This window comes from Salmo salar, chromosome 28, assembly GCF_965601325.2.
Source record: "Salmo salar chromosome 28, fSalSal1, whole genome shotgun sequence".
Lineage (NCBI taxonomy): Eukaryota > Metazoa > Chordata > Actinopteri > Salmoniformes > Salmonidae > Salmo > Salmo salar.
Window position 1 is genome coordinate 43,570,967 of NC_138318.1, and position 18,840 is coordinate 43,589,806.

General features: G+C 44.2%; 1 protein-coding gene across 1 annotated transcript; it reads right to left on the reverse strand.

Moving 5' to 3' along the window:
- Positions 1 to 1,782: 1,782 nt before the first annotated feature.
- On the reverse strand, positions 1,783 to 13,914 carry LOC106590011 (transmembrane protein 121). Its single transcript, XM_045710306.2, has 4 exons — positions 13,792 to 13,914; positions 13,362 to 13,510; positions 5,929 to 6,104; positions 1,783 to 3,409 (listed from the first exon to the last, which is right to left on the reverse strand). Exons 1-4 carry the CDS (start codon positions 13,910 to 13,912, stop codon positions 2,857 to 2,859), a joined length of 999 nt encoding a protein of 332 aa, XP_045566262.1. The 5' UTR covers positions 13,913 to 13,914; the 3' UTR covers positions 1,783 to 2,856.
- Between the last annotated feature and the right edge of the window lie 4,926 nt (positions 13,915 to 18,840).

The window sequence follows — 18,840 nt, forward strand, 5'->3', positions numbered from 1 at the left end:
ACCACTTTCATTTAATTCCAAAGCATTTTGTTTCAAATGTAAATCATTTTAATTCTCTGTGTGTCAATGCTGGTATTCCAAAATGACTACATTGCGGACCATGCCAGATCTTACAAGCCTGGATAGCTTTAACATATCAGCATTCCATACCGTATGATAAAGTAAGCTGATGCTCACAACTATTATTTGATGAAATGAAATGTTTGCAATGCAGTCAGCTTGGAACGTGCCCATTAGCTCCCAACTCTGTAGTATCAATGACTCCAACACTCAACTGATTAAAACCGAATTGTACACTACAGCATAGAAACAACCATCTATTGTTATATTCTAATAATGCAAGTATTTATCTTAACCTGTATTTTACTTATTGTTTTTTTGTTTAATTATAAAACATTCATTATTCAATAAATCCGCAGGGGAAAGGAAGCCTGTAACAGAGTCTAGAGATACTGTTCTTTACACCAGAAGGTGTTGTCTTTAACAGAGTTTAGTGATACTGTTCTTTACACCAGAAGGTGTTGTCTTTCACAGAGTAGAGATCCTGTTCTTTACACCAGAAGGTGTTGTCTTTAACAGAGTTTAGTGATACTGTTCTTTACACCAGAAGGTGTTGTCTTTAACAGAGTCTAGAGATACTGTTCTTTACACCAGAAGGTGTTGTCTTTAACAGAGTAGAGATACTGTTCTTTACACCAGAAGGTGTTGTCTTTAACAGAGTAGTGAAACTGTTCTTTACACCAGAAGGTGTTGGCTTCAACACAGTCTAGAGATACTGTTCTTTACACCAGAAGGTGTTGTCTTTAACAGAGTAGCGATTATGTTCTTTACACTAGAAGGTGTTGTCTTTAAAATAGTTTAGAGATACTGTTCTTTACACCAGAAGGTGTTGTCTTTAACAGAGTTTAGAGATACTGTTCTTTACACCAGAAGGTGTTGTCTTTAACAGAGTTTAGAGATACTGTTCTTTACACCAGAAGGTGTTGTCTTTAACAGAGTTAAGAGATACTGTTCTTTACACCAGAAGCTGTTGTCTTTAACAGAGTTTAGAGATACTGTTCTTTACACCAGAAGTTGTTGTCTTTAACAGAGTTTCGAGATACTGTTCTTTACACCAGAAGGTTTTGTCTTTAACAGAGTCTAGAGATACTGTTTTTTACACCAGAAGGTGTTGTCTTTAACAGAGTAGCGATTATGTTCTTTACACCAGAAGGTGTTGTCTTTAACTGAGTAGAGATACTGTTCTTTACACCAGAAGGTGTTGTCTTTAACAGAGTTTAGAGATAGTGTTCTTTACACCAGAAGGTGTTGTCTTTAACAGAGTTTAGAGATAGTGTTCTTTACACCAGAAGGTGTTGTCTTGAACAGAGTTAAGAAATACTGTTCTTTACACCAGAAGGTGTTGTCTTTAACGGTGTAGAGATACTGTTCTTTACACCAGAAGGTGTTGTCTTTAACAGAGTAGCAATTATGTTCTTTACACTAGAAGGTGTTGTCTTTAAAAGAGTTTAGAGATACCGTTCTTTACACCAGAAGGTGTTGTCTTTAACAGAGTTTAGAGATCCTGTTCTCAGCCTCCAGTATTTATGCTGCAGTAGTTTATGTGTCGGGGGGCTAGGGTCAGTCTGTTACATCTGGAGTATTTCTCTTGTCTTATCCGGTGTCCTGTGTGTATTTAAATATGCTCTCTCTAATTCTCTCTTTCTCTCTTTCTGTCTTTCTCTCGGAGGACCTGAGCCCTAGGACCATGCCTCAGGACTACCTGGTATGATGACTCCTTGCTGTCCCCAGTCCACCTGGCCGTGCTGCTGCTCCAGTTTCAACTGTTCTGCCTGCGGCTATGGAACCCTGACCTGTTCACCGGACGTGCTTGTTGCACCCTCGACAACTACTATGATTATTATTATTTGACCATGCTGGTCATTTATGAACATTTTAACATTTTAACATTTTGACCATGTTCTGTTATAATATCCACCCTGCACAGCCAGAAGAGGACTGGCCACCCCTCATAGCCTGGTTCCTCTCTAGGTTTCTTCCTAGGTTTTTGGCCTTTCTAGGGAGTTTTTCCTAGGGAGTTTTTCCTAGCCACCGTGCTTCTTTCACATGCTTTGCTTGCTGTTTGGGGTTTTAGGCTGGGTTTCTGTACAGCACTTTGAGAATATCAGCTGATGTACGAAGGGCTATATAAAAATAAATTTGATTTGATTTGATTTGATTTGTTCTTTACACCAGAAGGTGTTGTCTTTAACAGAGTTTAGAGATCCTGTTCTTTACACCAGAAGGTGTTGTCTTTAACAGAGTTTAGAGATCCTGTTCTTTACACCAGAAGGTGTTGTCTTTAAATACTGTTCTTTACACCAGAAGGTGTTGTAACAGTGTCTAGAGATACTGTTCTTTACACCAGAAGGTGTTGTCTTTAACAGTCTAGAGATACTGTTCTTTACACCAGAAGGTGTTGTCCATGTCACCATATTATCCTCAAGGAGAGTGTCCAATGTGTTCCAATGATAATATACATTCAGATTGGTATTATAATCTTCTTTGTATCAAGGTTCTTCATAAACATTCTCCATGTCTCTGCTCTATACTCCATAAGGATCCCGTGTACCTTCGATCAGTGACAATATCTATACACTGCTTTATGTTCTATTAGAAGTGTAAAGTGTCCCACTGAACAGTGATAATATCCATACAAGGTTTTTCACGTGATGTTGACCATTGCCCTGTAGAGTCCTGATGGTCATACATGATATTGGTACATCCATGTAGATTTTGGTCAGAGTCAGATGTTCCTGTGTGTCCCGTGTATAATACCCTGAGGGTCATACATACATGGTATGATCCTGGTCTCAGTCATGTATGTTGACATGTAGTTGTGACCTCTGGCAGAGGGAGGGGCAGGGCTATCTGGTCCAGGAGGACCACCTGCGGGTGAGCAGTCATCACTATAGAAACAGGGTGTCCAAGACCCTGGTTACCATGGTGATGCGGTACAGAGTTCCTCTGTCGTTCCAACCCGAACGCAGGAGGAGTGTTCTGTAACTGCCTCCTGTACTGGAGGAAGCTACAGGTCTTTAGTATGATAGCTAACACATTCTTCCCTATCAGGATCCCACTGACCCGGGCATCCTTATACAGCAGCATGTTACAGCCTCTGATCAATAAGGTTAAAATATTAATGGTGACCAGGCTGAGGATAGGATACAGCATCATCTTGTGTGGGACTATATTGATGCCCTGCATGGAGATCTCACTAAGAGAGACACATGGGAGGACTAGCAACAGGATGTAACAATAGAAGAACATCAGTCCTTCAGCCCACAGAGGGAGACCTTTCTTCAGGGGTTCCCAGAGATTAGCCTGAATATCCAGGATATCTAGCAGGTCCACCACCACCCAGAACAACCTGAAGACAGGAGAGGAACAAGATCATATAACAGAAAATGTCTTTATCTGTTCCATTAATTTACAAATAATGGACATGTCTTAATGGGTTAACCCCCATTAGAATGGGTCAGGTCAGTTCTACCTGTTAGAATGGGTCAGGTCAGTTCTACCTGATAGAATGGATCAGGGTCAGTTCTACCTGCTAGAATGGGTCAGGAGCAGTTCTTCCTGGGTCAGGAGCAGTTCTACCTGCTAGAATGGGTCAGGTCAGTTCTACCTGTTAAAATGGGTCAGGTCAGTTCTACCTGTTAGAATGGGTCAGGAGAAGTTCTACCTGGGTCAGGAGCAGTTCTACCTGTTAGAATGGGTCAGGTCAGTTCTACCTGTTAGAATGGGTCAGGAGCAGTTCTACCTGTTAGAATGGGTCAGGAGCAGTTCTACCTGTTAGAATGGGTCAGGAGCAGTTCTACTTGGGTCAGGACAGTTCTACCTGTTAGAATGGGTCAGGTGCAGTTCTACCTGTTAGAATGGGTCAGGAGCAGTTCTACCTGTTAGAATGGGTCAGGAGCAGTCCTACCTGGGTCAGGTGCAGTTCTACCTGTTAGAATGGGTCAGGTGCAGTTCTACCTGTTAGAATGGGTCAGGAGCAGTTCTACCTGGATCAGGACAGTTCTACCTGTTAGAATGGGTCAGGTGAAGTTCTACCTGCTAGAATGGGTCAGGTCAGTTCAGTTCTACCTGTTAAAATGGGTCAGGTCAGTTCTACCTGTTAGACTGGGTCAGGATCAGTTCTACCTGATAGAATGGGTCAGGTCAGTTCAGTTCTACCTGTTAAAATGGGTCAGGTCAGTTCTACCTGTTAGAATGGGCCAGGAGAAGTTCTCCCTGGGTCAGGAGCAGTTCTACCTGTTAGAATGGGTCAGGGGCAGTTCTACCTGTTAGAATGGGTAGGGGCAGTTCTACCTGTTAGAATGGGCCAGGAGAAGTTCTACCTGTTAAAATGGGTCAGGGGCAGTTCTACCTGTTAGAATGGGTCAGTTCTACCTGTTAGAATGGGTCAGGAGCAGTTCTACCTGTTAGAATGGGCCAGGAGAAGTTCTACTTGGGTCAGGACAGTTCTACCTGTTAGAATGGGTCAGGTGCAGTTCTACCTGTTAGAATGGGTCAGGAGCAGTTCTACCTGGGTCAGGTGCAGTTCTACCTGTTAGAATGGGTCAGGTGCAGTTCTACCTGTTAGAATGGGTCAGGAGCAGTTCTACCTGGATCAGGACAGTTCTACCTAATAGAATGGGTCAGGAGCAGTTCTACCTGGGTCAGGACAGTTCTACCTGTTAGAATGGGCCAGGAGAAGTTCTACCTGTTAGAATGGGTCAGGAGCAGTTCTACCTGGGTCACGTGCAGTTCTACCTGTTAGAATGGGTCAGGTGCAGTTCTACCTGAGTCTGGTGCAGTTCTACCTGTGTCAGGTGCAGTTTTACTTGGGCCAGGAGGAGTTCTACCTGATAGAATGGGCCAGGGGAAGTTCTACCTGGGCCGGGAGCAGTTCTACCTGATAGAATGGGTCAGGGGAAGTTCTACCTGCTAGAATGGGTCAGGTCAGTTCAGTTCTACCTGTTAAAATGGGTCAGGTCAGTTCTACCTGTTAGACTGGGTCAGGATCAGTTCTACCTGATAGAATGGGTCAGGTCAGTTCAGTTCTACCTGTTAAAATGGGTCAGGTCAGTTCTACCTGTTAGAATGGGCCAGGAGAAGTTCTCCCTGGGTCAGGAGCAGTTCTACCTGTTAGAATGGGTCAGGGGCAGTTCTACCTGTTAGAATGGGTCAGGGGCAGTTCTACCTGTTAGAATGGGCCAGGAGAAGTCCTACCTGTTATAATGGGTCAGGGGCAGTTCTACCTGTTAGAATGGGCCAGGGGAGGTCCTACCAGGGTCAGGTGCAGTTCTACCTCTTAGAATGGGTCAGCGGCAGTTCTACCTGTTAGAATGGGTCAGGTGAAGTTCTACCTGGGTCAGGGGAAGTTTTACCTGGGCCAGGAGCAGTTATACCTGTAAGAATTGGCCAGGGGCAGTTCTACCTGTTAGAATGGGTCAGGGGCAGTTCTACCTGTTAGAATGGGTCAGGGGCAGTTCTACCTGTTAGAATGGGTCAGGAGAAGTTCTACCTGGGTCAGGTGCAGTTCTACCTGGGCCAGGAGCAATTCTACCTGTAAGAATTGTCCAGGGGCAGTTCTACCTGTTAGAATGGGTCAGGTGAAGTTCTACCTTTTAGAATGGGTCAGGTGAAGTTCTACCTGTTAGAATGGGTCAGGAGCAGTTCTACCTGTTAGAATGGGCCAGGAGCAGTTCTACCTGGGTCAGGAGCAGTTCTACCTGGGTCAGGTGCAGTTCTACCTGTTAGAATGGGTCAGGGGACGTTCTACCTATTAGAATGGGTCAGGTGCATTGTACCTGGGTCAGGTGCAGTTCTACCTGGCCCAGGGCAGTTCTACCTGGGTCAGGGGATGTTCTACCTGTTAGAATGGGCCAGGGGCAGTTCTACCTGTTACGGAGCTCTTCTTTCTTCTTGAACGGCTGTACGTACTCCATATGGTCTATGGCCACTAGACCTACAAACAGCACCGGGACACAGACTGAGAGGAGTAGGGTCAGGGCCTTACGGGCCAGAGCATCCAGAGACTTCCTGTCAGCCTTGTAGTTCTGGTACACAAAGTACACCTGGAAAACAACCAAAAAGTAAATCAATAAAATATATTTTATACAGCCCTTTTTACATCAGCAGTTGTCACAAAGTGCTTTACAGATACGCAGTATCACTCCTACTTCTGCTCCCTCTCTCCCTTATTGTCGTCTGTCTACTAACCACCGGTCCTGGCAACCCACATTGTGCACACCTGGCAACCATCATTGCGCACACTTGCTCCCCATCGTTACACACACCTGGACGTCATCACCACCCTGATTAATCTCCCTTCATATAGCCCCCAGTAGCTTCTGTTATCAGGCAGTTTTGGTTACGTTCAGTATGCTGCTCCTGTTTTGTAGTTTCTTCATGTTTATTATTATTAAACTCAACTTCTGCTTCCTGACTCGCTGTGTATACGTTACAGAATACTGCCTCTCGAAAACATAGAAGCAGCAGAAGTTAAGGATATCTATCTCCCATATGGTCGACGAGCAGGAACACCTACAGCGTCAACACCATGATCAACTTGGTACGGGTAATGGATGAGGACCTCCACGTTCTCCACCACCTCGACAACAATTATCTGTCCTCAGATAATCGCATGGTTTGCTTTCGCCGTAAAGCCTTTTTGAAATCTGACACAGCGGCTGGATTAACAAGAAGTTACGTTTTATTTTGATGTATTACACTTGTGATTTTATGAAAGTGAAATATTTATAATACTGTAGTTTGAATTTCCAGCTCTGAAATTTCACCGGATGTTGGCCAGGTGGGACGCTACCGTCCCACCTGCCCATAAGAAGTTGTTAACCTCTTACATCTAGACGTTCCGCTAGCAGAACACCTGCTCCAATATCCAATGATAGGCGTGGCGCGAATTACAAATTCCTCAAAAATACAAAAACCTCAATTTTTCAAACATATGACTATTTCACAGCATTTTAAAGACAAGACTCTCCTTTATCTAACCACACTGTCCAATTTCAAAAAGGCTTTACAACGAAAGCAAAACATTAGATTATGTCAGCAGAGTACCAAGCCAGAAATAATCAGACACCCATTTTTCAAGCTAGCATATAATGTCACAAAAACCCAGAAGACAGCTAAATGCAGCACTAACCTTTGATGATCTTCATCAGATGACACACCTAGGACATTATGTTATACAATACATGCATGTTTTGTTCAATCAAGTTCATATTTATATCAAAAAACAGCTTTTTACATTAGCATGTGACGTTCAGAACTAGCATACCCCCCGCAAACTTCCGGAGGAATTTGCTAACAATTTACTAAATTACTCACGATAAACGTTCACAAAAAGCATAACAATTATTTTAAGAATTATAGATACAGACCTCCTCTATGCACTCGATATGTCCGATTTTAAAATAGCTTTTTGGTGAAAGCACATTTTGCAATATTCTAAGTACATAGCCCAGGCATCACGGGCTAGCTATTTAGACACCCGGCAAGTTTAGCACTCACCAATATCAGATTTACTATTATAAAAGTTTGATTACCTTTTGTTGTCTTCGTCAGAATGCACTCCCAGGACTGCCACTTCAATAACAAATGTTGGGTTGGTCCAAAATAATCCATCGTTATATCCGAATAGCGACGTTTTGTTTGTGCGTCCCAGACACTATCCGAATGGTAAAGAAGGGTCGTGCGCATGGCGCAATTCGTGACAAAAAAATTCTAAATATTCCATTACCGTACTTCGAAGCATGTCAACCGCTGTTTAAAATCAATTTTTATGCCATTTTTCTCGTAGAAAAGCGATAATATTCCGACCGGGAATCTCCTTTTCGGCAAACAGAGGAAAAAATCACAAAGACGGGGGCAGCCAGGTCACGCGCCTAAGCCCACAGTCCCTTGATCGGCCACTTGAGAAAGGCGATAATGTGTTTCAGCCTGGGGCTGGGATGACGACATTCTGTTTTTTCCCGGGCTCTGAGCGCCTATGGACGACGTAGGAAGTGTCACATTAGAGCAGAGATCCTTTGTAAAAGATAGAGATGGCAAAGAAGTTCCAGAAATGGTCAGACAGGCCACTTCCTGTAAAGGAATCTCTCAGGTTTTGACCTGCCATTTGAGTTCTGTTATACTCACAGACACCATTCAAACAGTTTTAGAAACTTTAGGGTGTTTTCTATCCATATATAATAAGTATATGCATATTCTAGTTACTGGGTAGGATTAGTAACCAGATTAAATCGGGTACGTTTTTTATCCAGCCGTGAAAATACTGCCCCCTAGCCATAAGAGGTTAATGGAAGTCTCTCAACATAATCCAGGTAGAATCAGGAATTCCCCACAGTAGCTGTTTAGGCCCCTTGCTTTTTTCAATCTTTACTAATGACATGCCACTGGCTTTGAGTAAATCCAGTCTGTTTATGTATGCAGATGACTCAACATTACACATGTCAGCTGCTGCAGTTCGTTCTACTAAGCGATATGGAATTGTTTAAAGAAGCTCATACCAAGGATAATTTTGAATTTTAAGACCCCTTGAAGTATCCCCCAAAAATAATATATACAGTGGGGCAAAAAAGTATTTAGTCAGCCACCAATTGTGCAAGTTCTCCCACTTAAAAAGATGAGAGAGACCTGTAATTTTCATCATAGGTACACTTCAACTATGATAGACAAAATGAGGAAAAAAATCCAGAAAATCACATTGTAGGATTTTTTATGAATTTATTTGCAAATTATGGTGGAAAATAAGTATTTGGTCAATAACAAAAGTTTATCTCAATACTTTGTTATATACCCTTTGTTGGCAATGACACAGGTCAAACGTTTTCTGTAAGTTTTCACACACTGTTGCTGGTATTTTGGCCCATTCCTCCATGCAGATCTCCTCTAGAGTAGTGATGTTTTGGGGCTGTCGCTGGGCAACACAGACTTTCAACTCCCTCCAAAGATTTTCTATGGGGTTGAGATCTGGAGACTGGCTAGGCCACTCCAGGACCTTGAAATGCTTCTTACGAAGCCCCTCCTTCGTTGCCCGGGCGGTGTGTTTGGGATCATTGTCATGCTGAAAGACCCAGCCACGTTTCATCTTCAATGCCCTTGCTGATGGAAGGAGGTTTTCACTCAAAATCTCACGATACATGGTCCCATTCATTCTTTCCTTTACATGGATCAGTCGTCCTGGTCCCTTTGCAGAAAAACAGCCCCAAAGCATGATGTTTCCACCCCCATGCTTCACAGTAGGTATGGTGTTCTTTGGATGCAACTCAGCATTCTTTGTCCTCCAAACACGACGAGTTGAGTTTTTACCAAAAAGTTCTATTTTGGTTTCATCTGACCATATGACATTCTTCCAATCCTCTTCTGGATCATCCAAATGCTCTCTAGCAAACTTCAGACGGGCCTGGACATGTACTGGCTTAAGCAAGGGGACATGTCCGGCACTGCAGGAATTGAGTCCCTGGCGGCGTAGTGTGTTACTGATGGTAGGCTTTGTTACTTTGGTCCCAGCTCTCTGCAGGTCATTCACTAGGTCCCTCCGTGTGCTTCTGGGATTTTTGCTCACCGTTCTTGTGATCATTTTGACCCCACGGGGTGAGATCTTGCGTGGAGCCCCAGATCGAGGGATATTATCAGTGGTCTTGTATGTCTTCCATTTCCTAATAATTGCTCCCACAGTTGATTTCTTCAAACCAAGCTGCTTACCTATTGCAGATTCAGTCTTCCCAGCCTGGTGCAGGTCTACAATTTTGTTTCTGGTGTCCTTTGACAGCTCTTTGGTCTTGGCCATAGTGGAGTTTGGAGTGTGACTGTTTGAGGTTGTGGACAGGTGTCTTTTATACTGATAACAAGTTCAAACAGGTGCCATTAATACAGGTAACGAGTGGAGGACAGAGGAGCCTCTTAAAGAAGAAATTACAGGTCCGTGAGAGCCAGAAATCTGCTTGTTTGTAGGTGACCAAATACTTATTTTCCACCATAATTTGCAAATAAATTCATTACAAATCCTACAATGTGATTTTCTGGAAAAAAAATTCTCATTTTGTCTGTCATAGTTGACGTGTACCTCATCTTTTTAAGTGGGAGAACATGCACAATTGGTGGCTGACTAAATACTTTTTTGCCCCACTGTACATTTTTTTATTGTACTTACTGCTATTAACCCATACAAACACATTGAATAACAGATTCACTACATGGAATGACAGATACTTTCTTGTGGACTATCTAAAGAAAGATCAGGAAACATAAAACATTTTTGACATGTATTTAACCCCTTATTTTTGTCACTAAACAGTTTCCATATACTGTATTGTCGTGTCTTTGGCTATGCCGGATTAAGTGATATGACATGCTAACCTATAAAATTCTCTCTGTAATTAATATTACCTGATTAAGCTAATCATGTAAATGTAATTAACTAGAAAGTCGGGGCACCACGGAAGAACGTTTATAGAGCCGTTATCTTCCGAATAAACTCTTAAAATACTTAGTAATATTTTACATCGATAGCAGTCAATATTAACCCTTATCTTATTTTCAGTCTCATAATGAAAGTTGTAAATTCTTCACGAACCCTGGCTAACAAGTTGAATCAGCAATACAAAATTGGGTTTAATTATTTATTTACTAAATACCTAAACTAATCACACAGAATTACAAATATACAGAAAACTTCCCGGTGGAAGGAACAGATATGACGGCTGGTTACACAAAGGAAAGGGGGTTGGGCTGAATGAAAGAGCGGGAAGATGTAGGAACAAAGAAACAGCAGCTATGCTATCGTAAATACATTATCTTATGCATTCTAAATTACCGCCCATTTGGAAAAGGAAAACGCAGTAAATATTTACTCTGAGCTGCGCTTCGGTAGGTTGGTCGTAGATGCTGGCCGGGTTGGCCAACAGATCTTCCTGTCCTCGGAAGAATGTCTCTGGTGGTAAATTGGATACGTGGTGGTATCTTCGTCTAGTTGTTAGACTGGATCCGTCGTCCGTCCTTTCCTAGCCCCCGTCTACAGCGGCCGCTGCTAACTCAACGGCTAGGAAGTATCACTTCTGTAGTGAATAAGCTCAAAGTTCATACCATTCGCCACCAAAGCTCACGCCGAGGTTGGCTTAGTTCTGTACTTGACGTGTGTCCTTCTAACGTAGAGGCTGCAGACCTCACATACTGGAACAACGTGGTTATCTTTTCGTCAAAGGCTTATATAGTGGAGAGGGGGAGGGAGGTGTTTCATCGTTTATAACCCCTCCTCTTCACAGGGGTGGGCCACTGATCAAGCAGGGCACTTTCCTTATGAAAACCCAAATCTCTCATTTGGAAGCTAAAATTACATTTAATCTCCTAACAAACAATTTCAATATCAAACATTTCAATTGCATAACAATTCCATGTTACTCTGATAACTAGAGGGTGTATACTTTCTCAGGTACAGTTTATGTCGTCCTGTCATCAGTCATAATGTCTCAGATGACAACCGAACTGATATACATACTCATTACGTTCCCAAGCATATTTCCAACTGGTTTTATTACCAAAATATGGTTCCTTTTCCCCATTTGTTTGATGTTCCCAGACTCTCTATGTTTAACACAGGCTATTCAAGTCCTTCAGTAGGGTCAGAGAGGGGAAGGGAGAAAGGTATTTATGGAGGGGGGGGGTCATAAACCTTACCCACAGGCCAACGTCATGACAGTATACTTCCATTCATTTTTTTCAACTGGTACCGGGTACCTTCAGACGAGTCTTGTGAGGCCTGTGGGCATCCTAAAGCAAAACAACCGATATGTACAGTACCAGTCAAACGTTTAGACAGACCTACTCATTCCAGGGTTTTTCTTTATTTTAATGAATTAACACATATGGAATCATGTAGTAACCAAAGTGTTAACCATATCAACATATATTTTAGATTCTTCAAAGTAGCCACCCTTGGCCTTGCTGACAGCTTTGCACATTCTTGGCATTCTCTCAACCAGCTTCATGATGAATGCTTTTCCAACAGTCTTGAAGGAGTTCAAACATATGCTGTGCACTTGTTGGCTGCTTTTCCTTCACTCTGCGATCCAACTTATCCCAAACCATCTCAATTTGGTTGAGGTCGGGTGATTATGGAGGCCAGGTCATCTGATGCAGCACTCTCCTTCTTGGTCAAATAGCCCTTACACAGCTTGGAGATGTGTTTTGGGTCATTGTCCTATTGAAAAACAAGTGATAGTCCCACTACGCGCAAACCAGACAGGATGGTGTATCACTGCAGAATGCTGCAGTGGCCATGCTGGTTAAGTGTGCCATTCTAAATAAATCAGACAGTGTCACCAGCAAAGCACCGCCACAACATCACACCTCCTCCTCCATGCTTCACGGTGGGATCCACACATGCAGAGATCATCCGTGCACCAACTCTGCGTCTCACAAAGACACAGTGGTTAGAACCAAAAATCTCAAATTTGGACTCATCAGACCAAAGGACAGATTTCCACTGGTCTAATATCCATTGCTCATGTTTCTTGGCCCAAGCAAGTCTCTTCTTCTTATTGGTGTCCTTTTGTAGTGGTTTCTTTGCAGCAATTCGACCATGAAGGCCCTTGAATGAGTAGGTGTGTCCAAACCTTTGACTGGTACTGTACGTGTATTGTGGGAGTCTCACCATTGCACAGAGGGGTCATATTAGACAGAAGTTGGCAGATTGGCTGTACCGACTTCAGACGAGTTCCAAGACGCGTGTGGGAGAACACCATTGTATTCATGAGAGTCATCTGTCCATATGTGTTATGAAACGTAATGTCATGTAGTATTTTAAACAATATGTCTTATGTTCCTGGACCCCAGGAAGAGTAGATGCTGCCTTGGCAACAGCTAATGGAATCCATAATAAATACAAATACAAAAATAGAGGGGTCTATTATTAGTTTGTATGCCAAACCGTTCGGACGCTACAAACGATTTTATGATTTTTGGGATGTCTCCTTTTTTTGTTATTTTTTTCACCTTCATTTAACCAGGTATTTATATATTATATACATATAACCCTTTATTTAACTAGGCAAGTCAGTTAAGAACAAATTCTTATTTACAATGACGGCCTACACCGGCCAAACCCTACCCCGGACGACGCTGGACCAATTGTGCGCCGCCCTATGGGAGTCCCAATCACTGCCGGTTGTGAAACAGCTTGCAAGCGAACCAGGGTCTGTAGTGATGCCTCTAGCACTGAGATGCTGCACCACTCGGGAGCCCAATTAAACAAAAATGGAAACAACAAAATGACAACATCAACAGCAAAATGAAAAATGCTTTGTAAATACCTTGATCTCCAGAACAAAGATATAGAGGAACCAGAGTATCATGGCGTAGCCTCGCTTGGCGGTCCGCACCTCGGCCCCGACCCAAACCGCCACGTACCGCAACACGATGAGGAAGCACAGGTCCCCTACCATCACCATGATACAGATACCTGTTCCCCAGAAAAATGTATTATTCATAATAATACTAATAATGATACAGGTTTAGAATTGTATTTTTGTCATTCTCATGCTCCTGCACTATGGTTGTTAGAATTGTGTTTTTGCAATTCTCATGCTCCTGAATTGTGTAAAATAATTCATTATTATGTCCTATGTATTTTATGCTTCATTTGTAAACATGGCACCCTTTTAAAAGAGACATCGGACTCAATGGAACTTCCCTGACTGAATAAAGGTTTCACAATAATAATAATAATAATAATAATAATACCTATCTTCCTGGGCCCGTGGTTCTGTTCCACCAGATAGGCATCGATCAGGGCCATACTGCTCATGATCAGCAGGGTGGACAGGCAGACATGGGGCTGGTTGATGGGAGGGGGGGGCACCATCCTGACTGGGGCAGGAGGAGGTCTGTTAGAGAGGGTGTAGGGTGGTCCTCTGCTAAATAAAGGCAGGTTAAACAGGGCTGTTAGAGTAGACTGTAATGCCTAGTTAAATAAAGGTTAAATAAATAAAACAAATGTTCCACTCCATGGCTGGGGTTTTCACGGGGGAAGGGAGGAAGGAGGGGGTAGGAGGAGATTTGAGGAGGAGGGAGGTAGAAGGAGGGAGGTTTGTGGAGGAGGGAGGGAGGGAGGTAGGGAGAAGGAGGGGGTAGGAGGAGATTTGTGGAGGAGGGAGGGGGAAGAAGGGGGTAGGAGGAGATTTGAGGAGGAGGGAGGTAGAAGGAGGGAGGTTTGTGGAGGAGGGAGGGAGGGAGGTAGGGAGAAGGAGGGGGTAGGAGGAGATTTGTGGAGGAGGGAGGGGGAAGAAGGGGGTAGGAGGAGATTGTGGGGAGGAGGAGGGAGGTAGAAGGAGGGAGGTTTGTGGAGGAGGGAGGGAGGTAGGGAGGAGGAGGGAAGGAGGGGGTAGGAGGGAGATTTGTGGAGGAGGGAGGGAGGGAGGTAGGGAGGAGGAGGGAAGGAGGTGGAAGGAGGGAGGTTTGTGGAGGAGAGAGGGAGGGAGGTAGGTAGGGAGGAGGAGGGAAAGAGGTGGAAGGAAGGAGGTTTGTGGAGGAGGGAGGGAGGGAGGTAGGGAGGAGGAGGGAAGGAGGTGGAAGGAGGGAGGTTTGTGGAGGAGGGAGGGAGGAGGGAGGTTTGTGGAGGAGGGGTATGGAGGGTCTTCCGTAGACAGTAGTGTTTCTCTCAATGCCTGCTGGCTGGGCTGTTTGACAGTAGTGCTGCATAGCTCTGCTCTTGGTGAGGTTGTGGAGGAAGGAGTCACCAAAGAGCCTTAGTCTCCCAGTATGGGGGCAGTTTAGACAGTAGTGCTCCTCTCCATGGCTTTTTAAAGAAAATATTTCACCTTTATTTAACCAGGTAGGCCAGTTGAGAACAAGTTCTCATTTACAACTGCGACCTGGCCAAGATAAAGCAAAGGAGTGCAACAAAAACAACAACACAGAGTTACAAATGGGATAAACAAACGTACAGTCAATAACACAATAAAAAGTCTATATACAGTGTGTGCAAATGTAGAAAGATTAGGGAGGTAAGGCAATAAATAGGCCATAGTGGCGAAATAATTACAATGTAGCATTAACACTGGAGTGATAGATGTGCAGATGATGATGTGCAAGTAGAGATACTGGGGGGCAAAAGAGCAAAATAAATAATAATATGGGGATGAGGTAGTTGGGTGTGCTATTTACAGATGAGCTGTGTACAGGTGCAGTGATCAGTAAGCTGCTCTGACAGCTGATGCTTAAAGTTAGATAGGGAGATATGAGTCTCCAGCATTAGTGATTTTAGAAATTAGTTCCAGTGGCAGCAGAGAACTGGAAGGAAAGGCGGCCAAAGGAGGAATTGGCTTTGGGGATGTCCAGTGAAATATACCTACTGGAGCGCGTGCTACGGGTGGGTGCTGCTATGGTGACCAGTGAAATATACCTACTGGAGCGCGTGCTACGGTGGGTGCTGCTATGGTGACCAGTGAGCTGAGATAAGGGGCAGGGCTTCACCTAGCAAAGACTTATAGATGGAGCCAGTGGGTTTGGAGATGAATATGTAGCGAGGGCCAGCCAACGAGAGCATACAGGTTGCATTTGTAGGTAGTATAAGAGGCTTTGGTGACAAAACGGATGGCACTGTGATAGACTACATCCAATTTGCTGGGAAGAGTGTCGGAGGCTATTTTGTAAATGACATCGCAAAGTCAAAGATCGGCAGGATAGTCAGTTTTATGAGGGTATGTTTGGCAGCATGAGTAAAGGATGCTTTGTTGCGAAATAGGAAGCTGATTCTAGATTTAGTTTTGGATTGGAGATGCTTGATGTGAGTCTGGAAGGAGAGTTTACAGTCTAACCAGACTCCTAGGTATTTGTAGTTGTCGACGTATTCTAAGTCAGAACCGTCCAGAGTAGTGATGCTAGTCGGGCAGGCGGATGCAGGCAGCAATTGGTTGAAGAGCATGCATTTAGTTTTACTAGCATTTAAGAGCAGTTGGAGGCCACGGAAGGAGTGTTGAATGGTATTGAAGCTCATTTGGAGGTTTGTTAACAGTGTCCAAAGAAGGGCCAGATGTATACAGAATGGTGTCTTCTGCGTAGAGGTGGATCAGAGAATCACCAGCAGCAAGAGCAACATCATTGATGTATAAAGAGAAAAGAGTTGGCCCATGAATTGAACCCTGTGGCACCCCCATAGAGACTGCAAGAGGTCCGGACAACAGGCCCTCCGATTTGACACACTGAAGTAGTTGGTGAGAAGTAGTTGGTGAACCAGGCGAGGCAGTCATTTCAGAAACCAAGGCTAACGAGTCTGCCGATAAGAATGTGGTGATTGACAGAGTCGAAAGCCTTGGCCAGGTTGATGAAGACGGCTGCAAATGACTGTCTTTTATCGATGGTGGTTATGATATCGTTTAGGACCTTGAGTGGGGCTGAGGTGCACCGATGACCAGCTCGGAAACCAGATTGCATATTGGAGAAGGTATTTTTGGATTTGAAATATTCGGTGACCTGTTTGTTAACTTGGCTTTCGAAGATTTTAGAAAGGCAGGGCAGGATAGATATACGTCTATAACAGTTTGGGTCTAGAGCGTCTCCCCCTTTGAAGAAGGGGATGACCGAGGAAGCTTTCCAATCTTTGGGGATCTCAGACGATACGAAAGAGAGGTTGAACAGGCTAGTAATAGGGGTTGCAACAATTGTGGTGGATCATTTTAGAAAGAGAGGGTCCAGATTGTCTAGCCCAGCTGCTTTGTAGGGGTCCAGATTTTGCAGCTCTTTCAGAACATCAGCTGATCTGGATGTGGGTGAAGGAGAAGCGGGGGGGGCTTGGGCAATTTGCTGCTGGGGGTGCAGGGCTGTTGGCCGGGGTAGGGATAGCCAGGTGGAAAGCATGGCCAGCCGTAGAGAATTGCTTAATTAAATTCTCGATTATCGTAGATTTATCGGTGGTGACAGTGTTTCCTATCCTCAGTGCAGTGGGCAGCTGGGAGGAGGTGCTCTTATTCTCAATGGACTTTACAGTGTCCAAAAACTTTTTGGAATTAGTGCTACATGATGCAAATTTCTGTTTATAAAAGCTAGCTTTTGCTTTCCTAACGGACTGTGTATATTGGTTCCTGACTTCCCTGAAAAGTTGCATATTGCGGGGGCTGTTTGATGCTAATGGATGTTTTTGTGCTGGTCAAGGGCAGTCAGGCCTGGAGTGAACCAAGGGCTATATCTGTTCTTAGTTCTACATTTTTTGAATGGGGCATATGTCTCAGCTTATGGCTGAGAGTGATGTGCACTGCTGGCTGTCAGAGATTAATATTCTCCTCTATCACGCCACTCCTGGCTGTTACTGTTCAACCCTGTAGTGTTCTGGCTATTAGAGAAAGGTGCTCCCTCCCCTGTGTTGGCTGTTACTGTTAGAGAGTGTTACTCCCTCCCCTGTGTTGGCTGTTACTGTTAGTGTTACTTCCTCCACTGTTTTGGCTGTTACTGTTATAGTGTGTTACTCCCTCCAATGTGATGGATGTTACTGTTAGAGAGTGTTACTCCCTCCCCTGTGTTGGCTGTTACTGTTATAGAGTGTTACTCCCTCCCCTGTTTTGGCTGTTACTGTTAGAGCGTGGTGCTCCCCCTCTTTTGTTCAACAGCCAGGTTGCTAATAGGATTTCCACTGATCAATCAATCCTGGGCGAGAGGCTGAAGCCAGAGACATCTCTGAGCCAGAGACACCTACAGACAGACGCACAGTGACCCCGAGTTAGTAAATTGTGTTGCTTGGCAAGAGGTCTGTAAACAAACGACATGCCTCACCAACGGCAACGTGATCAATCTGAGTTACTGTTTTCTAATATCCTATACTATCCTCTACACATATTCACAATAGATAAACAGTTTCCCCTGTTTTGGGCTTTTCATTATAATACCAAAGGCTTATTTTAATTAACATTGCAAATGTGCTGCAATGTTTTGAGTTGTGTTTTCCTATCGGTGCACTGAGTGTCTGGAGACTCAGAGAGCAAGAGAGAGCGAAATAGATAAAGAGAGAGCGAAATAGACAGAGAGAGAGACAGAGAGAGAGCGAAATAGAGAGAAAGACAGAGACAGAGAGAGATAGCGAAATGGAGAGAGAGAGAGAGAGAGAGACAGGAGAGCGATGGGCGGGGCGGAGAGCGAAATAGAGAGACAGAGAGAGACAGAGAGATAGCGAAATAGAGAGACAGAGAGAGACAGAGAGATAGCGAAATAGAGAGACAGAGAGCGAGAGAGAGAGAGGCAGGCTACTTGTCTACTTACTTGTGTCTGTCTGTCTTGAGTCTGTCTGTCTCGTGCTCATTTGTGCTGATAGCTACCATCCATGGGGCTGTTCAAAGCCTTTCAGAGTCAGAGTCCTCCGAGCCCAGTGTTGAGGTCCAAAGAAGAGGTTAGGAGTCCAGTGTTTATAGGTTCAGAGCCCAGTGTTGAGGTCCAGAGAAGAGGTTAGGAGCCCAGTGGTTATAGGTTCAGAGTCCTCAGAGCCCAGTGGTTATAGGTTCAGAGCCCAGTGTTGGGGTCCAGAGAAGAGGTTAGGAGCCCAGTGGTTTTAGGTTCAGAGTCCTCAGAGCCCAGTGTTTATAGGTTCAGAGCCCTCAGAGCCCAGTGTTTATAAGTTCAGAGCCCTCAGAGCCCAGTGGTTAAAGGTTCAGAGTCCTCAGAGCCCAGTGGTTATAGGTTCAGAGCCCAGTGTTGGGGTCCAGAGAAGAGGTTAGGAGCCCAGTGGTTGTAGGTTCAGAGTCCTCAGAGCCCAGTGGTTAAATGTTCAGAGTCCTCAGAGCCCAGTGGTTATAGGTTCAGAGTCCA

Bases quoted from the DNA above. Each gene is read 5' to 3' on its own strand.
- LOC106590011 (XM_045710306.2), bottom strand. From the start codon at position 13,912: ATGGTGCCCCCCCCTCCCATCAACCAGCCCCATGTCTGCCTGTCCACC. The intron at 13,511-13,791 runs GTATTATTATTA...TCTGGGGAACAG, and splicing joins CCACGGGCCCAGGAAGATAG to GTATCTGTATCATGGTGATG. The intron at 6,105-13,361 runs GTATTTACAAAG...GTTGTTTTCCAG, and splicing joins TCTTTGTTCTGGAGATCAAG to GTGTACTTTGTGTACCAGAA.